Below are 20,014 nucleotides of genomic sequence, written 5' to 3' on the forward strand. Positions count from 1 at the left end.
TGCAGAATAGCCTGGCTTAGCAAGGCTATTGCTAGAGTTGGGCTCTTAAGGGCATGTCCTGTGGTAGGAGCTCGTTGAACAGAGTTCAGGGTAAGGCATAACGGAGTTTGATCAAAGAGAAAACCCTGTCACCCCCATAAACTCAGAAGAGATCTGGGAAGGAGGGGGCAGTGATGCTCACTGAAAAAGTGCTCCCTTGAAGGAATGGAGTAGTGGGGTGACTGAGCACCCAGAATCACAGCATCAGGATTAAAAACCCACTCTTTATTTTCCTCCTTTACCGAAATGTCCTGAGTACCTAACTCGCAGGTCTCTGGTGAGGAATAAATGAGACAGACCCGGGGAAGGTGTACCAAATGACCGTACCATATGTGTTTCTTAGGGCTTTCCTTCTTAACCATGCTAATATACAGGAATTGGTTGATACAGGGCTAAGGGGATGGTTACATTGGTAAAGTGCTTACATTGCAAGCATGAGGAAATAAGTTTTATCCCCAGAACCCAGCTGGATATGGTGGTTCACACTTGTAATCCCAGTGGTGGAGGGGCAGAGACAGATGGATCTCAGGGGTTCACTGTTCACCTACTTTGGCCTCCTTGACATGCTTTAGGTCAGTGGAAGATCCTGTCGTTAATGAATAAGATAGGAGGCCCTTTAGGAATGACACTTAAGGTTGGTCTTTGGCTTTCATATGCACACATGTTCATATGTACCCTCACATACATCTATATCTGCACATGCACACACAAATAATATTGATATTAACATTGAAATACCCTTGTCATATTGAAGATTTTTCTAATTCAAAGTACCCCAATGAAAGATAAACTAGTTTTGATTACAGAGTAAGAAAATATTGCTAGAGGTTGTTTTTTCTCGTCATAAATATCTGGTTATTTTCTAAACGGAAACTGTATCTTGAGTATTTAGTAACAAAAATATAATAAATGTAATTTAAATGGAACATTTCTGCTAATCAATAATCTTGGCCCAAATCAAAATTCTTTTATTTATTTTTTATTGGTTTTATTGAGCTATATATGTTTTTTCCTCTCCCCTCCCTTCTTCCCCCTCCCTTTCTATCCTCTCCCACAATCCCTACACTCCAAATTCACTCAGAAGGTCTTGTCTTTTTCTACTTTCCATGTAGATTAGATCCATGTGTGTCTGTCTTAGGGTCCTCTTTGTTGTCTAGGTTCTCTGCGACTGTGATTTGTAAGCTGGTTTTTCTTTGCTTTATGTCTAAAAGCCACTTATGAGTGGGTACATATGATATTTGTCTTTCTAGGTCTGGGTTACCTCACTCAGTATGATGTTTTCTAGATTCATCCATTTATCCACAAAATTTCAAAATGTCATTTTTATTCCCTGTGTAGTACTCCATTGTGTCAATGTATCACATCTTCTTTATCTATTCTTCAGTTGAAGGGCATCTAGGTTGTTTCCAGGTTCTGACTACAACAAATAATGCTGCTATGAAGATAGTTGATCCAATGTCTTTGTGGTATGATTGACCATCCTTTAGGTATATACCCAAAAGTGGTATTGCTGAGTCTTGAGGTAGACTGTTTCTTAATTTTCTGAGGGATTTCCATACTGATATCCAAAGCAGCTGTATGATCTTGAGCTCCCACTAGCAATGCAGGAGTGTTCCTTTTATCTCACAATTTCTCCAGCATAAGCTGCCATCAGTGTTTTTGATCTTGGCCATTCTGGCAGGTTTAAGATGAAATCTCAGAGTTGCATTGATTTGCATTTCTTTGATGGCTAAGGATGTTGAGCATTACCTTCAGTGTTTTTCAGCCATTTTGGATTTCTCTGTTGAAAGTTTTCTGTTTAAGTCTGTACGCATTTTTATTACATTATTTGTATTTTGGATGCCCAATTTCTTGAGTTCTTTCTATATTTTGGAGATCAGCTAGAGGTAGGTCTTAAAAAGTGTATTTTATTCTAAAATTACTGAGATCTAGAGGGAAAACAATTTCCATTATGGGTAGACTCCTTCCTGACTTGATCTTCTACACTGGCTTCAGACACCTAAGGATTCCACTACTGGACCAGGCAATTGTGGAGTGAGATATGGATGCCCCAAGATTTGCCACTTATACCCAACCTGCTCATATTTTATTTTCTCATGGCCTAAATATGCCTATGTCTAATACCACCGTCTTGTCTTCCCCTAGTCTCCACGACAGACTTGTCCTTTGGGTACTTCTTCCCAGTGCTCACTTCAGTCGACTCATGTGAACCAGTTCTTCCTGGTTGTACCAGAGAACTCATCACACCTAAGTCAGGGCATCCATTTCTCTCTGAGGGAAGTCTGAAATTCAGAAGAATCAAGTCAGTTAGGTTTGGTATTGTGAATCCATCCTTTGGTTTAGTGGGAGTAGGCAATGATGTTGTTAAAAATAGGGAGATTATTCTTATCTTTTTATTGAAAATAAATTTTCACTCCTTGAGTAATAGGTCCCAATTATGGTTTTCCGTCTTCTACTCCCCTCCCATTCAGATCTGAACTGTTTCTCATTAGAAAACAGAATTCTGGGGAATAATAATAAAATAAAACAGGACAGATCAAAAACTAACACATAGGAATATGGCAAAGCAAACGGGAGGGGAAGCGCTTAAGGGCAGGCAGAAGCAATGGATACAGGAGCAGACTTGCTCATTCACACACTCAGGCATCCTATAAAAACACTAAACTGGAAGCAAAAATATTTATTCAAAGGACCTTTCTGATAGAACAAGAGAAAATATGTATAAATAAAAATAAAATAAACAAAAAGATTATTATAATTAAGTAATAATAACAAATGATAAAGACTTAACACAACATGAAGAGAAAAAGAACCCTCAAAGATGCCCTGAGTTCATTTTTTTGTTGGACATCTCCTGGTCCTACAGTTTACCCTGAAGGGTAGTTTCTTTCCCTAGACAGATTCCCTTGGAGAAAACTAAATTCTCTTTTGAAAGTGGTTATCAATTGAAGATTGTGTCTGGGTTAGGGATGGGGGTGTGTCCACTTCTCCTTCCAGCTTTAGGTTCCCAGCTGGTACAGACCCGTCTAGGCCTGTGCATGCTGCCTCAGTCTCTGTGAGGGCATATGTGTATCGATTCAGTTGCTATATTTGCTAGTGTCCTCCTTCCCCCTCTGACACTTACACTCTTTCTGGCCCCTCTTTGGTAGGGTTCCCTGAGCTCTGAGAGAGAGGTTTAATGGAGATATGCCTTTACGGATGAGTGTTCTGAGATCTGTCATGAGCTGTATGATATCTGGTTGTGGTTCCTTGTATTTGTTCCAAGCTGCTGCAGGACGAAGCTCCTCTGATGAAGGCTGAGCAAGACATTGATGTATGAGTGTAGCACAATGTCACTAGAAATTATTTTTTTGCTACATGTTTTTAGTAGAACAGTAGTATTTAGTTTTACCCTAAGTGACTGGGTTCTCTAGTCTCAAGTTCCTGGCTATTCAAGCAGTGTCAGGTATGGGTCCCATCTCATAGAGTGGGGCTTAAGTCAAATCAGGAGTAAAAGTTAGTTACTCCTACAAGGTTTGAACCACCGTTGTCCTAGCATATCTTGTAGGCAGGACACCACTGTAGATCAAAGGGTTTGTGGCTGGGTTGGTGTTTCTCTTTTGGTAGCATGTAGTGTACCTTCCTATATCAAAGACACTAGAATGTACAGGTGAATGCTTAACTTCTCCGTCTTCAATGAGTTGTGTAGGTGTTGTCTTCAGCAACACTTGCTGTCAGTTTGGAGAGAGCAACCTACAACCTGGGCCATAGCCTGGGATTTTTGAGTATTCCCATAGGACCCCTTTAGCCAGCAACTCAATTAGATGTAACCCATTTCTGACACTGGAAGTACATTTGGTGGCAAGAGATGGCCAGATGGAGCTCTGTCTCCCCTATTATTTGGTGATTTCATTTAGAATGCCTTAATATAGGTATATATTTTAGGAAGCTTATACTGAATTAGGTTTTCATGCCGTCACTCAAATGGCCCTTGATTCTTAGCTGTCTCTCCCTGTGTTCCCTCCACTTTCCTATTCTTTCCTTCCCCTCCTCAGTTCCAGTCCCCCTCTCCCCTTCCGTCCATAGGTCTCTATTCTGTTTCCCTTTCCTATGGAGGTGCATCTCTCCCTCCCCAGTCCCTTACTCTATGACTAACTTCTGTGATTCTATGGACTATAGTTTGGTTATTGTTGACTTAACATCCACAGTATATAAATGAATATATACCATATCTGTCTTTTTGGATCTGGGTTACCTCATTTAGGGTGGTTTTTTTTCTTCTAATTCCATTCATTTACCTGTGAATTTCACGTTTTCATTTTTTTGAATGGCTGAGTAATATTCCATTTTATAAATATACCAAGTTTTCTTTATTCATTCTTATGTTGAGAGACATCTAGGTTGTTTCCGATTTCTGACTCTTATGAATAGAAGAGCCTTGAACATGATTGAACAAGTAAGCGTCTCTGTGATAGGATGTAGGGACCTTTGGATATATGCCCAAGAGTAGCATGCCTGGATCTTGATGTATATTTATTCCCATCTTCCCAAGGAACCACCACACTAATAGTGATTGTATAAGTTTGCACTTCCACCATTAATAGGTGAGTGTTCCCCTTACTCCATATTCTATCAGCACGAGCTGTCATTTGTTTTTTTGATCTTGGCCATTCCATCACTGTAAGATGAAATCTCAAAGTAATTTTTTTCTTCAGACTATTGCATTCTTGTTTTGTTTTGTTTTTCTGAGGTAGGGTTTTTCTGTGTAGCCCTGGCTGTCCTGGAACTTGCTTTGTGAGCCAGGCTGGCCCCAAACTCACCAAGATCCACCTCTCTGTCTGCCAAGTTCTGGGATTAAAGAACTCAATCAGTTCAAAATAGTCTTGATTTGCACTTCCTTGATGACTTAGGATATTGAACTTTTCTTTAAGTGTTTTTCAGCCATATGAGTTTTTTTCTATTGAGAATTCTCAGATTAGATCTATACTCCAATGTTTAATTGGATTATTTGTTTTCTTGATTTTTTGATAGATTTTTAGATCTTTATGTATTTTGGATATTAACCCTCAATTGATGTGTAGTTGTTAAAAATCTTTTCCCATTCTGTGGACTGCTGTTTCATTCAAATGTTGGCCTTAAAGGAGCTGGGAAATGTCCTTTTTAGGGCTGAGCACTCAGTTGTTCCTTATGTTCAGCATCTTAAACAACTACTAGTCTATGCATTCACCACCACCATTGCCAAGTGAAGCTTCTTGGATTAAGGCAGAGAGTGACATATGTCTATGGTGTAAACGTATATGATTAGCAGGCAGTTTGATATCATATTAAGTAAGTTAGCAATAGTGTTTTATCCCCTGCATAGTGTAGGGCCTGTGATATCTCCAGCCACAGGTTGTCACCAGATGTATAGTTTCAGGCATGATTTCCTCCCATGGATCTTGTTCCAAATCCAATCAAAGAGTGGTTGGCTGCTCCCGTAACTGTGGTACTACTATTTTGGCTGGCAGATTGACATTGCAGTTCATAGAACCCATAGTTGTATAAGTGTATGAATGGTTTTTCTCTCCAGATGACCATGAAAGTTAGCCAACATGTTCATTAGTAAGTTTGCTGTGTTTAGATCCCACAACCCTGAATTATCTTGGTCTGATCCTCTGGGAGTTCCTTGAGAACTCTAAAATATAGACATCATGCAAACTAAATTTTATCTATAAATATGCAAATTATCTTACCCCTTTCTAAATAGCTTTACCTCCACACATTCATCTCAATATTCTTGATTTATAAATACGTTGGTACTGTGAACGCTTCCTTTAACTAGGTCCCTTATGAGCAAAGAAAAATCTTTCGTCTATATAATTTTATGTATGTACAATAGTTCTGAATTTATGATTTTGAAAATGGTCCTTCCATAATGGAAATGGTCACGATTGCATCTTGATAACTCATTTACTAGTCAAGGGGTGGCTAATTAATCTTCATTGATGGCAAATGGAAACAGATAAGAGCCAAGTAAACAGAGATGATCTGCAGAATATTTTACAATTTAAGTTGCCAGCAGTGTTCATGTTTAAAAGAACAATTCTCTATCTACGTTGTCATTTTAAAAGCAGTTCCCATATTTTGAATTAAATGCACAGATTCATGGTTTCTTGAAATTAATGTGATTATGGAAAATAGCTGGCTCCCATGCTGCAGTGTCAGATGGTGTGTGTGCATATCCTTGCTTGTCCTCCCCGCAGATGACTGGCTCCAAGGGACCAATGCTATGACTCTTTCCACTGTGTCGTCTCAAGTGTCACCCATCTCTCAGGCACCTGTGTGGACTCCACAAATGACTGGTGAATGACTGAGAAAAGAGGAAGATCAGGATCTGCCCTTCATCTTTGTAGGCACTGAGCCTCAATTTGATCTGGTTTTGAGTATGGTCATTTCAGAAGCAGCATTCACATATAAGGATGATATACAAGCCAGAACACTATTTGTTAGAGTAACCAACTACACAGTGTGCAGGGTACTTGCTATATTGCCTTCTCTGGAGGAACAGAACTGAGGGGGTGAGAACTTGTTATAAAAGATTTATCAGGTTGGCTTATACCAACGGGACCAGTTAATCCAACAGTGATTGTCTGTGAGATGGAGAATCTGGGAACCTGGTAGCTGCTCAGCCCACAACTCTGAGCCTCAGCAGTCTCAGGCTGGTGCTGGAGACCTTAAGAATTCCTGGAAGGCTCCTGGTTTCAGAAAAAGATGGCTTCTAATGTAAGCCAGACATGGCGGTGACAGTGGCAACAGAAGAATAGAAGCACTGACTAGCAAAATGCAAGCACACAGAACTACTTCCTCCTAGAAGCTCTTTTTATCTGGGATTTCTGGAAAGCTCTGCCTGCTCTGGGGGAGGATCTACTCCATTCATTTCACTCTTCTACAAACACTCCCACAGATGGCCCAGGGCCTTGTCTCTTAGTTGATTCTAGTTCCCATTAAGTTGAAAGTCAACCAGATCACAACTGCCCTTCTCCTAACAGAGGCCTACATGGGGGCAGGGGAGCATACCATAGAAATTTCCTTGATGATCTTAGACTCTAACTCGAAGGCTTAGAGGTAGGAACCAGGTCCTACCTGGCCTGAGTTCCAGCCGCCAGCCAGCCTGTTAGACCCTTCACATAGGATTTTCTGCGAGCGATCAGCATGCTGTCCTGTCTTATTATTCTTGGATGAAGAAAGAATATTAGAAATGTTTAACTAAAATATTCATTCTTTGAGCTTTCTGTTTTTAGAAACTATTCTCTGGCTATTATTAATGGATCCATTCCTCCGAGAGAGCAAAATTGATTAGACTTTAAGCTTTATGTTGTGGTGCCCATTATGTTACCATAAATAGAGCGTAGCTGTACTTGGCGTTCCAGAGAGCCTTACATGCAGATTGTTCCTTGGGATATTTTCCTTGGCTGGGGTAATGATTACATGATTGCATGATTGCATGATTACAGGTCACACTCAGAAGGTGATATTAATTCTGTGCTGTGGAGGTCTTGGTGGATACCGAGTACCCATGGCAGTGTTCTGCAGATTTGTGTAACATCTTTCCCTTGAGAGATAGTCTCCGCATTATCAGACTTGTACTGTTTATTACTTGGCAAAAGCCAGTGCAGTATCCCAGCTTCTTGCTTCTCTGGTGAAATATCACCAGGTGGATTTGTAAAATGGCCACTCAAGGATGACTTATAAAAATAGATTTTTCCAGAAAAGCCAAACATCGACAGAGGTGACACTGATAGGAGAAATGCTTCATTTTGTCTCTTCTCCCCCAAGTCTTGTTAAAGAGTTCTTCTTCCTGGACACTGAAGAGATGACAATGTGCCTAAAGGCTTGTTTGTTGGCACAAAACAAGCAAATTCTATTATTAAGTAATAAAGGCACTCAGAATTCATGGTATAAGACTTGCGGGGAACGGAGAAAAAGAGAAATCTGTATCATTTAGTGTTCAGCAAACTGTCATTAAACTCATAGTCAAAGGCCAGCCAGCTAGAAGGCCGATGTTTTGAAAATCCCACTAAGGACTGGGCTACATATCCCAAGGGGGAAGGTTTGGAGCGGAGAAGTGGCACAGTTAGATCAAATGCACATGTGCGACAGCGCACCGTGGAGCCATGAGAATGGATGAAGGAAAGGAAGCCTGTGCAGAGGTTTAGGGAGAGCAGGCAGGTTGCAAAGGCGGGAGACCCACAGGCAACGTGCAGGAAAACACCTGTAAGCTGAGTGCCCATCATTACCTTAAAGTCATATCGGAAAATGAATGCAGACAGTGTCAAGACATACAGAACATCCAAGGAAAGATGCTGCAAAAGGACTCTGACTGTGGGTGGAACCGGATCCTGCTGCCGGTTGGGAAGGCCAAGGAGAGGCACTGAGGTCTCCTTTGACTTAGTGAGGCTTTCTGAGAGCCAGGCAGTGAATTTAGAAACAGAGAAGATGGGCAGCTGTGACTTGCCATTAGAATAGGCAATAAAGTGAGGGGGGTGGCAAAGTGAGTTATTTTGCTTTTGATTTTGAGACAGTAGTGAATTGATCACGGCGATGGTAGATAGCGAGAGAGGGAAGAAGCTTTCAGAAGAATTAGCAGGGAAGGACCTACTCAGAGGCAACGCCAAGGGATGGGCGGCAGGTGCATTATCATTATCTGAGAGTGTAGGTCTTTCTTTCAGATGGAAGGTCAGGATTGACAGCTGTGGATTAATCACACCCAGCAGCACCGTGTCCTCTGAAACAGGCAGCAAGATTGAGTGCCATGTGGGAAGGCAGTGAATGGTCAAGACAGTAGGAGATCTGAATGTGCAGAGCGCTCCCTAAGGGAACTGGGGTTTGAATAGAATTGTTAAGGCCTAGCAAATTGGACGCTATGGATTTATCAAGTCTCCAGTCCTACGGGCCTCAGGTCCAGGGATATCCATGATTGGTGCTTTATTTCTTCAGTCACTTATTTTGCAAGATGTGGGGGGCTGTCAGTGGAGGAAGGAATCAAGGGTGCTGGCGAGATGTGACAGATGTGCTAAATGCTACAGGTGCACAGTGAAACAGGCTTGCACAGACACAGGTGAGCAGGGCTGGTCGTCTTGCAAAGGAACACTGGCAAGGAGGACCATTGTAGTCATCTCTACTTGTTGGTCTGAGAAGCGTTAAAATCTAAATTAGTCTCCACATTCTAGCACATCTCCAGGGAGAGAATCACTGTGCTATCCAGGAGATGTCTCTCTAGTGGTGGAGGGGATACTGTGGCAGGGATGCTTGCTATGAACTTTGGTCATGAATATATAAGCCCATAATTTTCCATTTGAAATAATTCGGTAAGAAATTTACATCAGAAAATTGCAGTGAACTGAAATTAAACAGCAATATTAAGAACTCAGAGGGGACAGAAACAGAAGTCATACTTGAAGCTTGCAGAGTCTACCCTTGGGGTTTGGGGTGGTTCAGACAGCGCCTGGAAGTCCTCTGAATCCTGTTCCTCTTTTTTTTCTCTTCCCCAGTGACTCAGACCACACTGAACTAGCGCCAGGTGGATATCTCCTTATTTGTCTCTTCAAATGAGATTCAGATAGCGGACTATGGTGTCATTTGCTACTGTGGCTTGCCATAGCCGAGACTGTTTTCACCTCCACTGTTAATGATACCAGTCCTTTGGGGTGAATTATTCTGACCAGATCCTTGCTGGGGAAGAGGAGATGAGGGTCAGCTTACACATCCTCTCTCTTGACCCATGGCAACCTCTGGTTTTACCAGTTGCTCTGACTCAGAGCCTTTGGAGTTCCTGCTTTTATCTTGATTGCTCCTTTCCTCTGTTCCTTTTGACTTATCAGAAAGTTGCCCGCCAATCAGACATTAAGGAGGGCTCACCATAACAGCCACTTTGGGCTGCATGCTAACCTCTAAGATAGTATCTGTCAGTTATGAGTTTTCTCACCTCAGAGCTTACCAGGTTTTTGGTTTTTGGTTTCTTCTCCCGGAGTGTCTTAGAAAGGTAGAGGAAAAGAAAGAAACTAAAGATTTTGAATGAAAACAAGGGACAGAGAGGCACAGAAGGCAAAGGAAGCTAGAAGGCCCCTGTCTGTTCTCTGGGGATTGAGTGACTCCCTGCAGATGGACGGATCTGTAGCCTATGCCTGAGAACAAATTTCAATGATGATTTTAGAGCAAGAACACACAGTTATCTGTTAGCTTCTGTGTGTAAAGTGTTTTCATAATACCTTGTTTAATCCCTTTAGCTACTTTATTGGGAAGAATTAAGAAAGAGAAACTCTCAGGTTGAGGGTTGAGGTCAGAGTGAAGCCCGTAAGGCAAGGTCAGCTCCACTAACTCCAACGACTTCACTCACTTCTCCAGACTCCATTCTGTCGTTTCCACGCTGTGTTTGATACTCTCAACTGATTTGCATACGGTCTGCCTGGTTTGTAGCTGGGCAAAGCTAGTTTGTGTTTATTAAGAAAGAAGCTCTCCAGTACAAGGAAAGGTGTATGAGACAGTTCTGTTGGCACCTGGTTGTCACCGTTCCACAATTGAGCGTTACAAAGCCATCATCATTCAAAGCACCGCTGACTGGGTAATTCACTTCATTAGCAGTGCTGCCTGAATAAAACACACAACAAATTAGAGATAACCAAATGCTTGGGAGCGAGATAATGCATTCGAATACTGCAGGAAGTGCTGTTAGGGAAAGAGTGAGGGGGGAAAGGAAGTGGTGGGGAAGGAAGGTCAGACAGCTTGTGGGAATCATTTCCCCCGCTCCACCACGTATTCCAAGAACTGAAATCAGGTCACCAGGCTTGGAGCCATCTTGCTGGCCCAGGTAACTGATATCCAGTACTCTTAGAAAGCACCTCCGAGAAATATTATAGAGTTAGTCATGAATTTTTCTTGTTCATCTCTTCACCTTCATGCCCCTTCTCTCTCATGCCCAGGAAATAAAGAAATGCAGTCTGTCCTGTCTTTTTCTAGATCTTAAGTCTGTTTGCTTGGCTCCTCTCTGGTGGACCAAGACAAAGTGTGTCTCCACTGAACACGTGTCCATGACCCTCACTGTGTCTAAGAGTCAGTTAGTTTAACATGCCTGTGTTCATGAAACTGTTTATTTCTGAGAGTCATTTAAACAGCATGCATGTGTCCACGAGGCTTGACGTGTGCAAGAGTCCATTTCCTTAGTCTTTATGCTGTGTTTCTGGTTTGTTTATGTTCCACCTCTGATTTTCCTGAGTTCATAGAAGTAAGCGTGTGGGGTTTGTTACAAGAATCAGAGGCCAGTTCCACCTGGGTTCTTTATGGAGAAAACATTAATTTCCTGTGTCTCTGGGCTTCTTACCCAAGATGGTTATTAACAAAATACAGGCTATTTACATATGGTGATTAAACCATGCAGCGTCTTCTTCATTACGAACGCTAACCTGGAAATAATACAACAAAAGAGAAAGAAATGAAAATGCGATGCCTTTAGCATGACTTCTTTTCATTTTGACTTCATTATGTAGCTTGTAAAAATTTAAACCCATCAGAGGCAAAAACAGCAATTTCCTCTTCCAGGGAGAAATTCAATAATGGAACAAAGATCAAACTTCCTTTTGATATACACCTTATCAATTAAATCTGATTTTTGTTAATAATCCTACATTCTTTTATTTTAAATCAGTCTTTTTTTTTCATTCTCTTTCACAAAACAGCACATATCTGCTGCATGAGACGACAACCCAACAGACAGAGAAATGCAAAACTCTGCAACACGACTTGAAGTCTTTATCTAACAAGACGAAACGGTAAGTTCCACTCTTCACATTCAATTTCAAGTAAGTGTTTTGTATTCAAAGCATTCCGGAGCATATTTGAAATCCTTTGGAAAATAAGGCTGTGCTCATTTCAGGACTGGTGGCTCTGAGACTGTTTCTCTGTTGAGGAGGATGGAGGAGGGACAGACAGCGCACAGCGAGGTTGTCCCCTGTGCCCTGGCTGTAGGACTCAGCTTATCTACCCTGGAGCCACATTTATTACACACTCTGTATTCTAGCTGGAATTTAAAGCCCGCACACGCTTCTGAATTTGATGTGTGGCTGAGGCATTATCCTGGGAAAATGCTCACTTGAACAAAATTTTGCTTACAGCATCAAGTTAATGGTTTACCTCTGGCCTCAGCTGGGGTTCACCCATCGCTCACTGACTGGAGTTTACAGTCTCCAATTTCCAATAATCAGCTACACCCTCTCCTTCAAACTAGGGCAAAAACAAGCTAAGATCTCTGCACCTGATGTACGGAAGAGGCATTGGTAGCCTGAGAGTCTGGTCACTGCTTGAGTCATAGCTGGGAAGGCTAACAGTGCTGGAGCGAGGTCCTGCACGTGAAGCTTGGAGCTGGGCTGTGTTTGTAATTCCCCTTAAGGAAGCTGGACATCTACCTCAAGTGAAGGGGCTTGTTTAACACACACAGAGTCCTAGGTTCAACTCCAGTACTGCCCAAAAAAGAAAGAAGTGTGTGTGGAGGGGGGATCATGGGAGGAAATGTTCTAAATTTCATTTTGCTATGTGCTCGGCTGACAAGGGGCGGGGGAGTGTAGCAGGCAAGAGATGGAGCTGATTTCCTCCCAAGAGTGAGTTTCAGGGAGACTGACCCAGGGTCCTTCCTTTCCAGGGAGACTGGTCCTGGGTCCTTCCTTTCCAAGGAGACTGACCCAGGGTCCTTCCTTTCCAGGGAGACTGACCTAGGGTCTGTCTTCATCTTTTCTCCCATTCTTTTGTTAATGCCACCTCTTGCTTTTCAATTATAACAATGGTGCTGGGGAAGCAAGGAGTTGAGCAGGTAATCCATGTTCTCTCTTTCCTGAATGTGTGGGAGACTGAGCTGAGAAGAGAAACCAAGGTAGGTGACCTGGTCCAGTCTACTTTACAACTCACCTTGGGACAAGCCAGTTTAGGACATTTACTTAATGCATCCAGCTCCCCAGTAGGCTGCTTCCTGAGTAAGGTAGAGCTTAGTGTTACCTAGGATCCAAGAAACAAGGTCCCTTGGAGAACACAATGCAAGCTGGGCATTTGGGTATGACAGGGAGATGTCTCACAATGGTGCCTGCTATGTGAAGACTCTCGTGCCCTCACATAGAACCCTCATTGACTGTTCTAGACCAGGTCCACCAAGGGAAGGCAGGACCAATATGGCAACACTTGATGTTCCATGCCTCTTTTTGTTGTGTCTGAGTCTCCTGACTACCACGATCCTTGAAATTATTAAAACGTATAACCATGTTAGACCTCTGAGTTGATCCAGTTGGACAGCCTAATTCTGTACAAGGGATGGACGATTAGGGACGTACCTTCTTTTTCTTCAGATCCAGATGATGAGTGCTAAGCTTGCTGGAGAAACAGCCTATGCTGTGTGACCTCTGCCACAGCCATGCTCGGCTCACGCTTGTAGCCCGTAAGAGCTCTCCAGTTTTTGGCATTTTAGTTTAGAAAGGTGGACCTACACTGTCTTCATCAGCAGGCTCTGGCATCTTCTACTCTTTGCTTATTTGTTGGATTTGAACATATGGGCACATGCATAAGCGATCAAGAAGAGGGAGCAAGGAAAAGGAGTGTTCTCCATGCAATGCCATTCCAGGTTTCCAGGTTAACTATAACCCACCATTGGCAAAAAGGATGAGCATGACTTTAATCCCCCTCTTTCTTTTCTCTCTCCTCCCCTCTTTCTGTGTGTCTCCCTCACCCTTCCTCTCCCTCCCTCCTCATTGCCCTCTCCCTTCCTTTCAACTCAGTGCACTGTTAACAGTCCCTGTAATCTGGCCTCAACATTAAGAAAAGTTCTTTCTATAAAACTTTAAATTACACAGTTTGAGCTCCCCATGGGTCCTGCAATGGCTCTGGCTTACTGTAGATAGACTAGAACACCCGTATCAAGACTTCTCACCCCGTCCAGTCCACTCACTAGACTCAGACTGGCTTGCGCATTTTAGGTGGCACTTCACATCTGTTTTGATCCTGTCAGACCTGTTGTGTTGCAGTTTGGCCTGTGGGTGTTACAAGGCTTTGGTTTATTTCCAGAGAGACTCTCAGTTCTAAGCCCTTTGTGGTTCCCTTCACATATCAAACACATGATGCTAAGAAAGAAGAAAACTGCAAGAAGAAAACATAGCCCTTTGTTCCAGCATGCCCCCATAGCAATTTCTGTATGCCTTCCCTCAAATACACGTCAGCAGACAGCCCTTGCCTCTGAGTGACGTTCTCACTGATCTTGTCCAGTTTTGCTACTTGAAGTCCACAAGGGAAGGATGATTTGTACCTACACCTCCTGGGAAAGTACTGAGTCAGCAGGGGGATGGTCTCTAATGTTGATCTGAGGTGGGGGAACTGATGATCTGGGTTGCTAGGACTGAGCAGTCAGCTGCAGCAGGCTAATGAGAATGACCCGGCACATGCTCTCCTGTGTGTATCCTCGGTCTCGCCCTGTTGTCTGGGGCTTGACGGCAAGACCTTTCCTAACTGCTCTTCTCGGCTTTGCCTTCCTCCCATTACGTACACAGTTTCAGTTAGCCCATATAATGAGCCTGTGCCAGTATTCTGTGCGGCAAAGGTCTCGGGAGCAGACACAAATGGCCCACCGCTCGGAAAGTGTTATGCTTGCACACAGGAGACTAATTTCTTTTTCGGTTGCATTGTCTTTTGTCAGGAATTGTACATTCTACAACCAGGGGACAATTAGGAAACTTGCAGGGGACAATTGGGAAAGCAACTCAGTGTATGGTGATAAAAAAAAAAGCAATTTCATTTTCTTAGAAATAATTATTTAGCCCTATTTTTGTCATGGTCTGTTAAAGACTTAGAATTTTCTCTTTCATCGGGCAATTTGTTCCTTTCAGGTTGCTAAAATAGGGTTTCGGAGACAGAGTTAAAGTGGGAGAAGAAAAAACACTCTTTTTTTCTGCCTAGTGTTGACTACATTTTTGAATAAAAGAACAATTAAGCAGTAGAATTAGTATAATCAGTAGAATGAGTCTAATGCACGGCAGTCTGTCTGTGTGTGTGTGTTATATGGACTTATTAGTGAGGTTGTATGGACATGTGCATGCATTTGCACACTTGTGCATGGAGGTCAGAGGCGGGTGTTCAGGGTCTTGTCAGTCACTCTCCAGTTCCAGTCTGAGACAAGGTCTCTCACTTTGCTGGTCGGTTGGGCTTACTATGTGCTTCATGGATATATCTAGCTCCTCCTCTCCCTGCAACTGGGGTTCAGGCATAAAACACCTCTCCAGATTTTTCGGAGGATTCTGGGGCCAAGCACACTCTGGCCTTCATGCTTGCACGGCAGGCACCTTGCCTACATCCCCAGCCCCAAGATTCTTCATTCTCTGTTTAAAACCATGAGCTCCAAGGTGAGCGGGGCCTTGTTTTGAGTTTGGTGTCTCGTGCCTGTATATAAATTAATTGCTTCTTCAGCATTTATGGAACAAGTAATTTATTAAGTCTGCAAATTAATTTATTACATCTGCAAAAATGCTTCCTGGACAATATAATCTGTAAATATTAAAAGTTAATCATTAAGTCCAGAAGGTTTAACTCTTTTGATGCCAAGTTTCCTTAATATGGCTCTTTCCATTGCTTTGGGCTTGTGTCTTTCTAGAATTAATTTTCTAACTAATCCCTTGCCCCTGACTGTCTCCTGGTTTCTTCAATGTTATCCTTTTTACTGTTTTTTTTTAACCAAGTGGAAATATTAAACTGTATTTAAAGTATAATCTTACCATTGTTAATTTCCCCATTTCTCACGGTGGCAAACTTATTATTTACATATTTTTGCTTATATGTCTAGAAAAATGCTTGTCTGTCTATCCAAGCTGTCTAGCGTAGACTTCATTGCCTTAGACAAATGAAGGCGTTTATCTCAGAGCAGTTGCTTCAAAGGTGCCGACCTAGGTGGCGTTTTAATTGTCTCTCTCTTGGTTCTTCTGATTCTGTTGTTATTAGTCAGATTTTCTTTGCTGTAACCAATACCAAAGACAAATCAACTTAAGAGGAGATAAGGAACTCTGGGGTCACAGTTTTAGATGCTCTTGTACACGATTAGACAGATAAAAAGCATTTATGCCTCTGGTGGGAAGGCAGCATGTTATGGCGGAACAAAGCTGTTTACCATCTGGCTGGAATGCAAAGACAAAGAGAATCCCACAATTCTCTTCAGAGGCTCACCTCCAGAAACCGTAAACGTACTACCAGACTCTAAATTGAAGGTTCTGTCATTCTCAAGTGTGTCAAACTGGGGACTGAGCCTTTCATGTATGAGATTGTGGGATGTTTAACATTCAAATGTAGCAAGTTTTGAACTTTCTCTTCTTTGTGGGTTCAGGACTCCCTCAACAAATTATAGTTATGTTTATTTAGTTCCCATTGTTTGCCAAGAATGATGGACAACTGCATTGAAATCTTCCAAAACTCAATGTCTTAATACGAAATTCTTTCACCTACTCACAGTGTTCAATATTCCTACCTGAAGAGGGAGCTCCCACGGGAGTCTTCACCCTCAATATTGACTCAGTGATTCTGATAGTCACCTCTTACAGGCAGTGCCCTAAAAAGACAAAGGAAAATCCTGTGCTCTGCATAGCTTATAGGAGACTCCAATTATTCTCACATTCTACTGACTGCTTTGACTCAGTAGACTGTGATTGGGTTTGATGTGAGGTTGGCGTTCAGGATGTAGTGTCTGTCTGGGTAGCTGCTTGCAGCAAACATTTGATTCTATGTACAAGGGGAATACTGCCAGCAGAGGTCAACTGGGCATCTCTACTCCATGTGTTTCCAGTAGCTTTGCCAGTCTAGAAAGTATAGTCTTTATCTTAGTTAGGGTCTCTATTGCCTCAGTGAATCACTATGACGAAAAGCAAGTTGGGAACAAAAGGGTTTATTTGTCTTACACTTTCCTATCACAGTTTATCATTGAAGGAAGTCAGTACAGAAACTCAAACAGGACAGGAACCTGGAGGCTGATGCAGAAGCCATGGAGAGGTACTACTTACTTCCTGGCTTGCTCAACATGGTTTGGTTAGCCTACTTCCTTATAGAAGCAAAGACCACCAGCCCAGGGATGTCACAACACACATTGAGCTGGGCCATCCTCCATCAATCACTAATTAAGAAAATGGCTTATAGCAGGATCTTGTGGGCTTGTGTCAAACTGACATAAACTTCCCAGTACAGGCCTTCTGTGGTGTCTCTTTAAGTGAAAAGATGTCATCCTTTTAAGCAACAGCTTAGGCAAGGGATGTAGCTCATCAATAGACTGCTTCCCTCTCATGCGCAAGAGTCTCTGGGTTTGCACCTAGTACAGAACGTAAAATTGTGAGTATTGTGGCAGGAATAGGAGAAGCCAAAGTTCAAGATTCTCTTCAGCTCTATAGGAAGTCTGAGGCCAGCCTTGGTCAGAGACCCTGTCTCAAAAATAAAAAGAAAAGCAGAAATGAAAGGAAAAAAGCAATCTGGAGAGATGGTTAAGTGGCTAAATATCCTGTCTGCTCTTTCAGAAGGCCCTGGTTCAATCCCCCGGAACCACACAATGACTCACAAATGTTTGTAATTCCAGTCCCAGAGGATCCAACACCCTCAGCTGAACCCCAAGGGTACACAGACATACATGCAGGCAAAATACTCAGATACACAAATAATAAAATAAAAGAATTTAAAAGCAATGTAAAAGTGTAAAAAGAATCTTGCATGTCTTTTGAATCTTTGAGCATTTTATGCAGCATCTCTAGTGAGAGGATTAGTGGTCATCCTCAGAAGGAAGCATAAGCCACTGCCTTGTAACTTTCCACAAAACCATCAAAGCATGAAAGGCCCACTTTGTATTCAGACAGTCTCCTGCAGGAAGGTACAATGCCCAGAATTATGATTCAGAATTTCCGTCTGGCACTGCGAGGCTGTGACTTGACCATAGACTACCTAGTCAGTATATATGTTACTCTTGTATGCCACTCCGTTTTCAATTACAGTAGAATTTTCTGAAGGCTATCTCCTCCGTGGGACAGCATAAAGGTGCTTGTTAAGGGGGTGTGCATTGCAGGGTGAAATGTGAAGTGGATTGAAGACTGGCCCTAAAACTTTGTCATTCTTTATTACCCTGGAGAGAACAACATGACCTGAATTACTGTGTGAAAGGAGATGGTGTAAATTACAGCAGATCAGCCAGAGTGTGAGCATTTCACTTGACAGCCTGCTAACAAAGCAAGGATTCCTAAATCTCAAGTTGTCTGGTGGAAGGAAAGATTGTTTTTAGTCATACAAGATCTTCTAAAATAATAAATGACTTGTATCCCTTCATCTTTAAATCCACAATGCCTTAGTCACTTTTGAAGGTGTCATACACAATTTTGTCCCTCTGTTCTCCTCTGACCTTTTAAACTGGCCCTTTCTGGTTAGCTTTTAAGGACCCCCAAATCTGGCGTGCTTTCTTGTCATTGGGGAAGAGAATTAAGTCAGAAAACAGCAAGTGAAGACCAAAAAACCTATCAACAAACAGAAAATAAGATTTGTAGTTTAAGAGACTGGAGAGATGGCTCAGTGGATATGAGTGCTTGCTGATCTTTCAGAAGACACAAGTGTGGTTCCCAGTGCCCACATGAAGCAGTTTAGAACAGCCCGATACTCCAGCTGCAGATGATCTAATGCCCTCTTTGGCTTCTGCAGGCACCTGCACACATGTGAAATATACACAAAAAGGAATCCTTATCTTATATTTCTCCCAGAGACAAAAAAGGGACTGCTCCTGCTGGTGTCAACATTTACGTTGGGAGACATGTGAGCTGGTATTAAAGTCTGTGACAACTTCACATTTTCAACAAAACATATTTCTCCAACCCTATTGTAAAGGTGTTTAATAAGGCCCCACACCTCAGCAAGCAAAAGAAAGTGAACAATCATGACTGGAGAGCTTGAAGCAATAATTTCTTAAGTTCTTCTAACCAATATGCAATGTTTTGTTTTAGTACACTTGTTTATCTTTTGAAGAAATCTGACTCCCTAAGGTTAAATAAAGGGAAAAAATGGAACTGTGATCTAGGAAGAATTAAAATTAAGTTTCCCCCTGTTGTAAGGAAGGCCGCTTGTTCATCCCAGCTGCCCAGAACTGAAATCATCACACAGAAACCATATTCATTAAAACACTGCTTGGCCCATTAGTTCTAGCCTCTTATTGGCTAACACTCACCTCTTGATTTAACACATTTCTATTAATCTGTATATCACCATGAGTTTGTGGCCTACCAGGAAAGATTTGGCATGTCTGTCTCTGGCGGCTCCACGGTGTCTGTCTGACTCTGCTTTCTTCCTCTCAGAATTCAGTTCTGTCTTCTCTACCTACCCAAATTCTGCACTGTCAGGCCAAGGCTGTTTCTTTATTCATTAACAAATATAAGTAACACGTAGAAAGAAGGAACTCCTACACAATTTCCCCTTTTCTGTTTAAACAAAAAGGAAGGCTTTAACTTTTCCATAGTAAAATAACATTTAACAAAAGAGTTATCAAGCAAGAATTACAGTTACAATATTTATATCTACTTTATTTTTTATCATAACTATGAAAAGCTATAACTATCTATCTATTCTTCAACTCCATCAAAGACTCCAGAATGATCTACTATTACCTAAGTAAACAGGAAGTACATTGTAAGCAACTTTCAAAACTCTAGAATTCACAGAGTCATCTCTCTGCCTGGACAGTCACCCAAAATTTTTCTGTACCATTGGAGCATCCATCTGCAGCCTACAGGTACATAGTATCCAACACACTTTTTCACAAAGCAGGAAATTTCAAAGACAGTTCAGTCACTTTCTTCTGTATCCCGCAGAATGTCTTGCAGACTCGTTCATGAAGCAAGAACCCTAAAGGATCATCTCACCTTTAGGCAAGCTTAGCACTCATTTCTCTGCAGGCCTTGTATGCCCAGTGGTAGGTTCATCTCAGTCAGCAGTT

The 20,014-nt window shown here is 42.1% G+C and overlaps 1 protein-coding gene across 2 annotated transcripts in view; it reads left to right on the forward strand.

Annotated features, from left to right (window-relative positions):
* St8sia6 (ST8 alpha-N-acetyl-neuraminide alpha-2,8-sialyltransferase 6) overlaps positions 1-20,014 on the forward strand; it is a 139,143-nt gene that overhangs the window by 53,753 nt on the left and 65,376 nt on the right. For both annotated transcript variants that reach the window (XM_087896348.1, XM_087896349.1), the window contains one exon: positions 11,730-11,822. In XM_087896348.1, coding sequence (XP_087752474.1) covers positions 11,730-11,822 — 93 coding nt within the window. The remainder of the gene's footprint in view (positions 1-11,729; positions 11,823-20,014) is intronic.

The sequence above is a fragment of the Myodes glareolus genome, chromosome 14, assembly GCF_982192425.1.
Source record: "Myodes glareolus chromosome 14, mMyoGla1.1, whole genome shotgun sequence".
Taxonomy (NCBI): Eukaryota; Metazoa; Chordata; class Mammalia; order Rodentia; family Cricetidae; genus Myodes; species Myodes glareolus.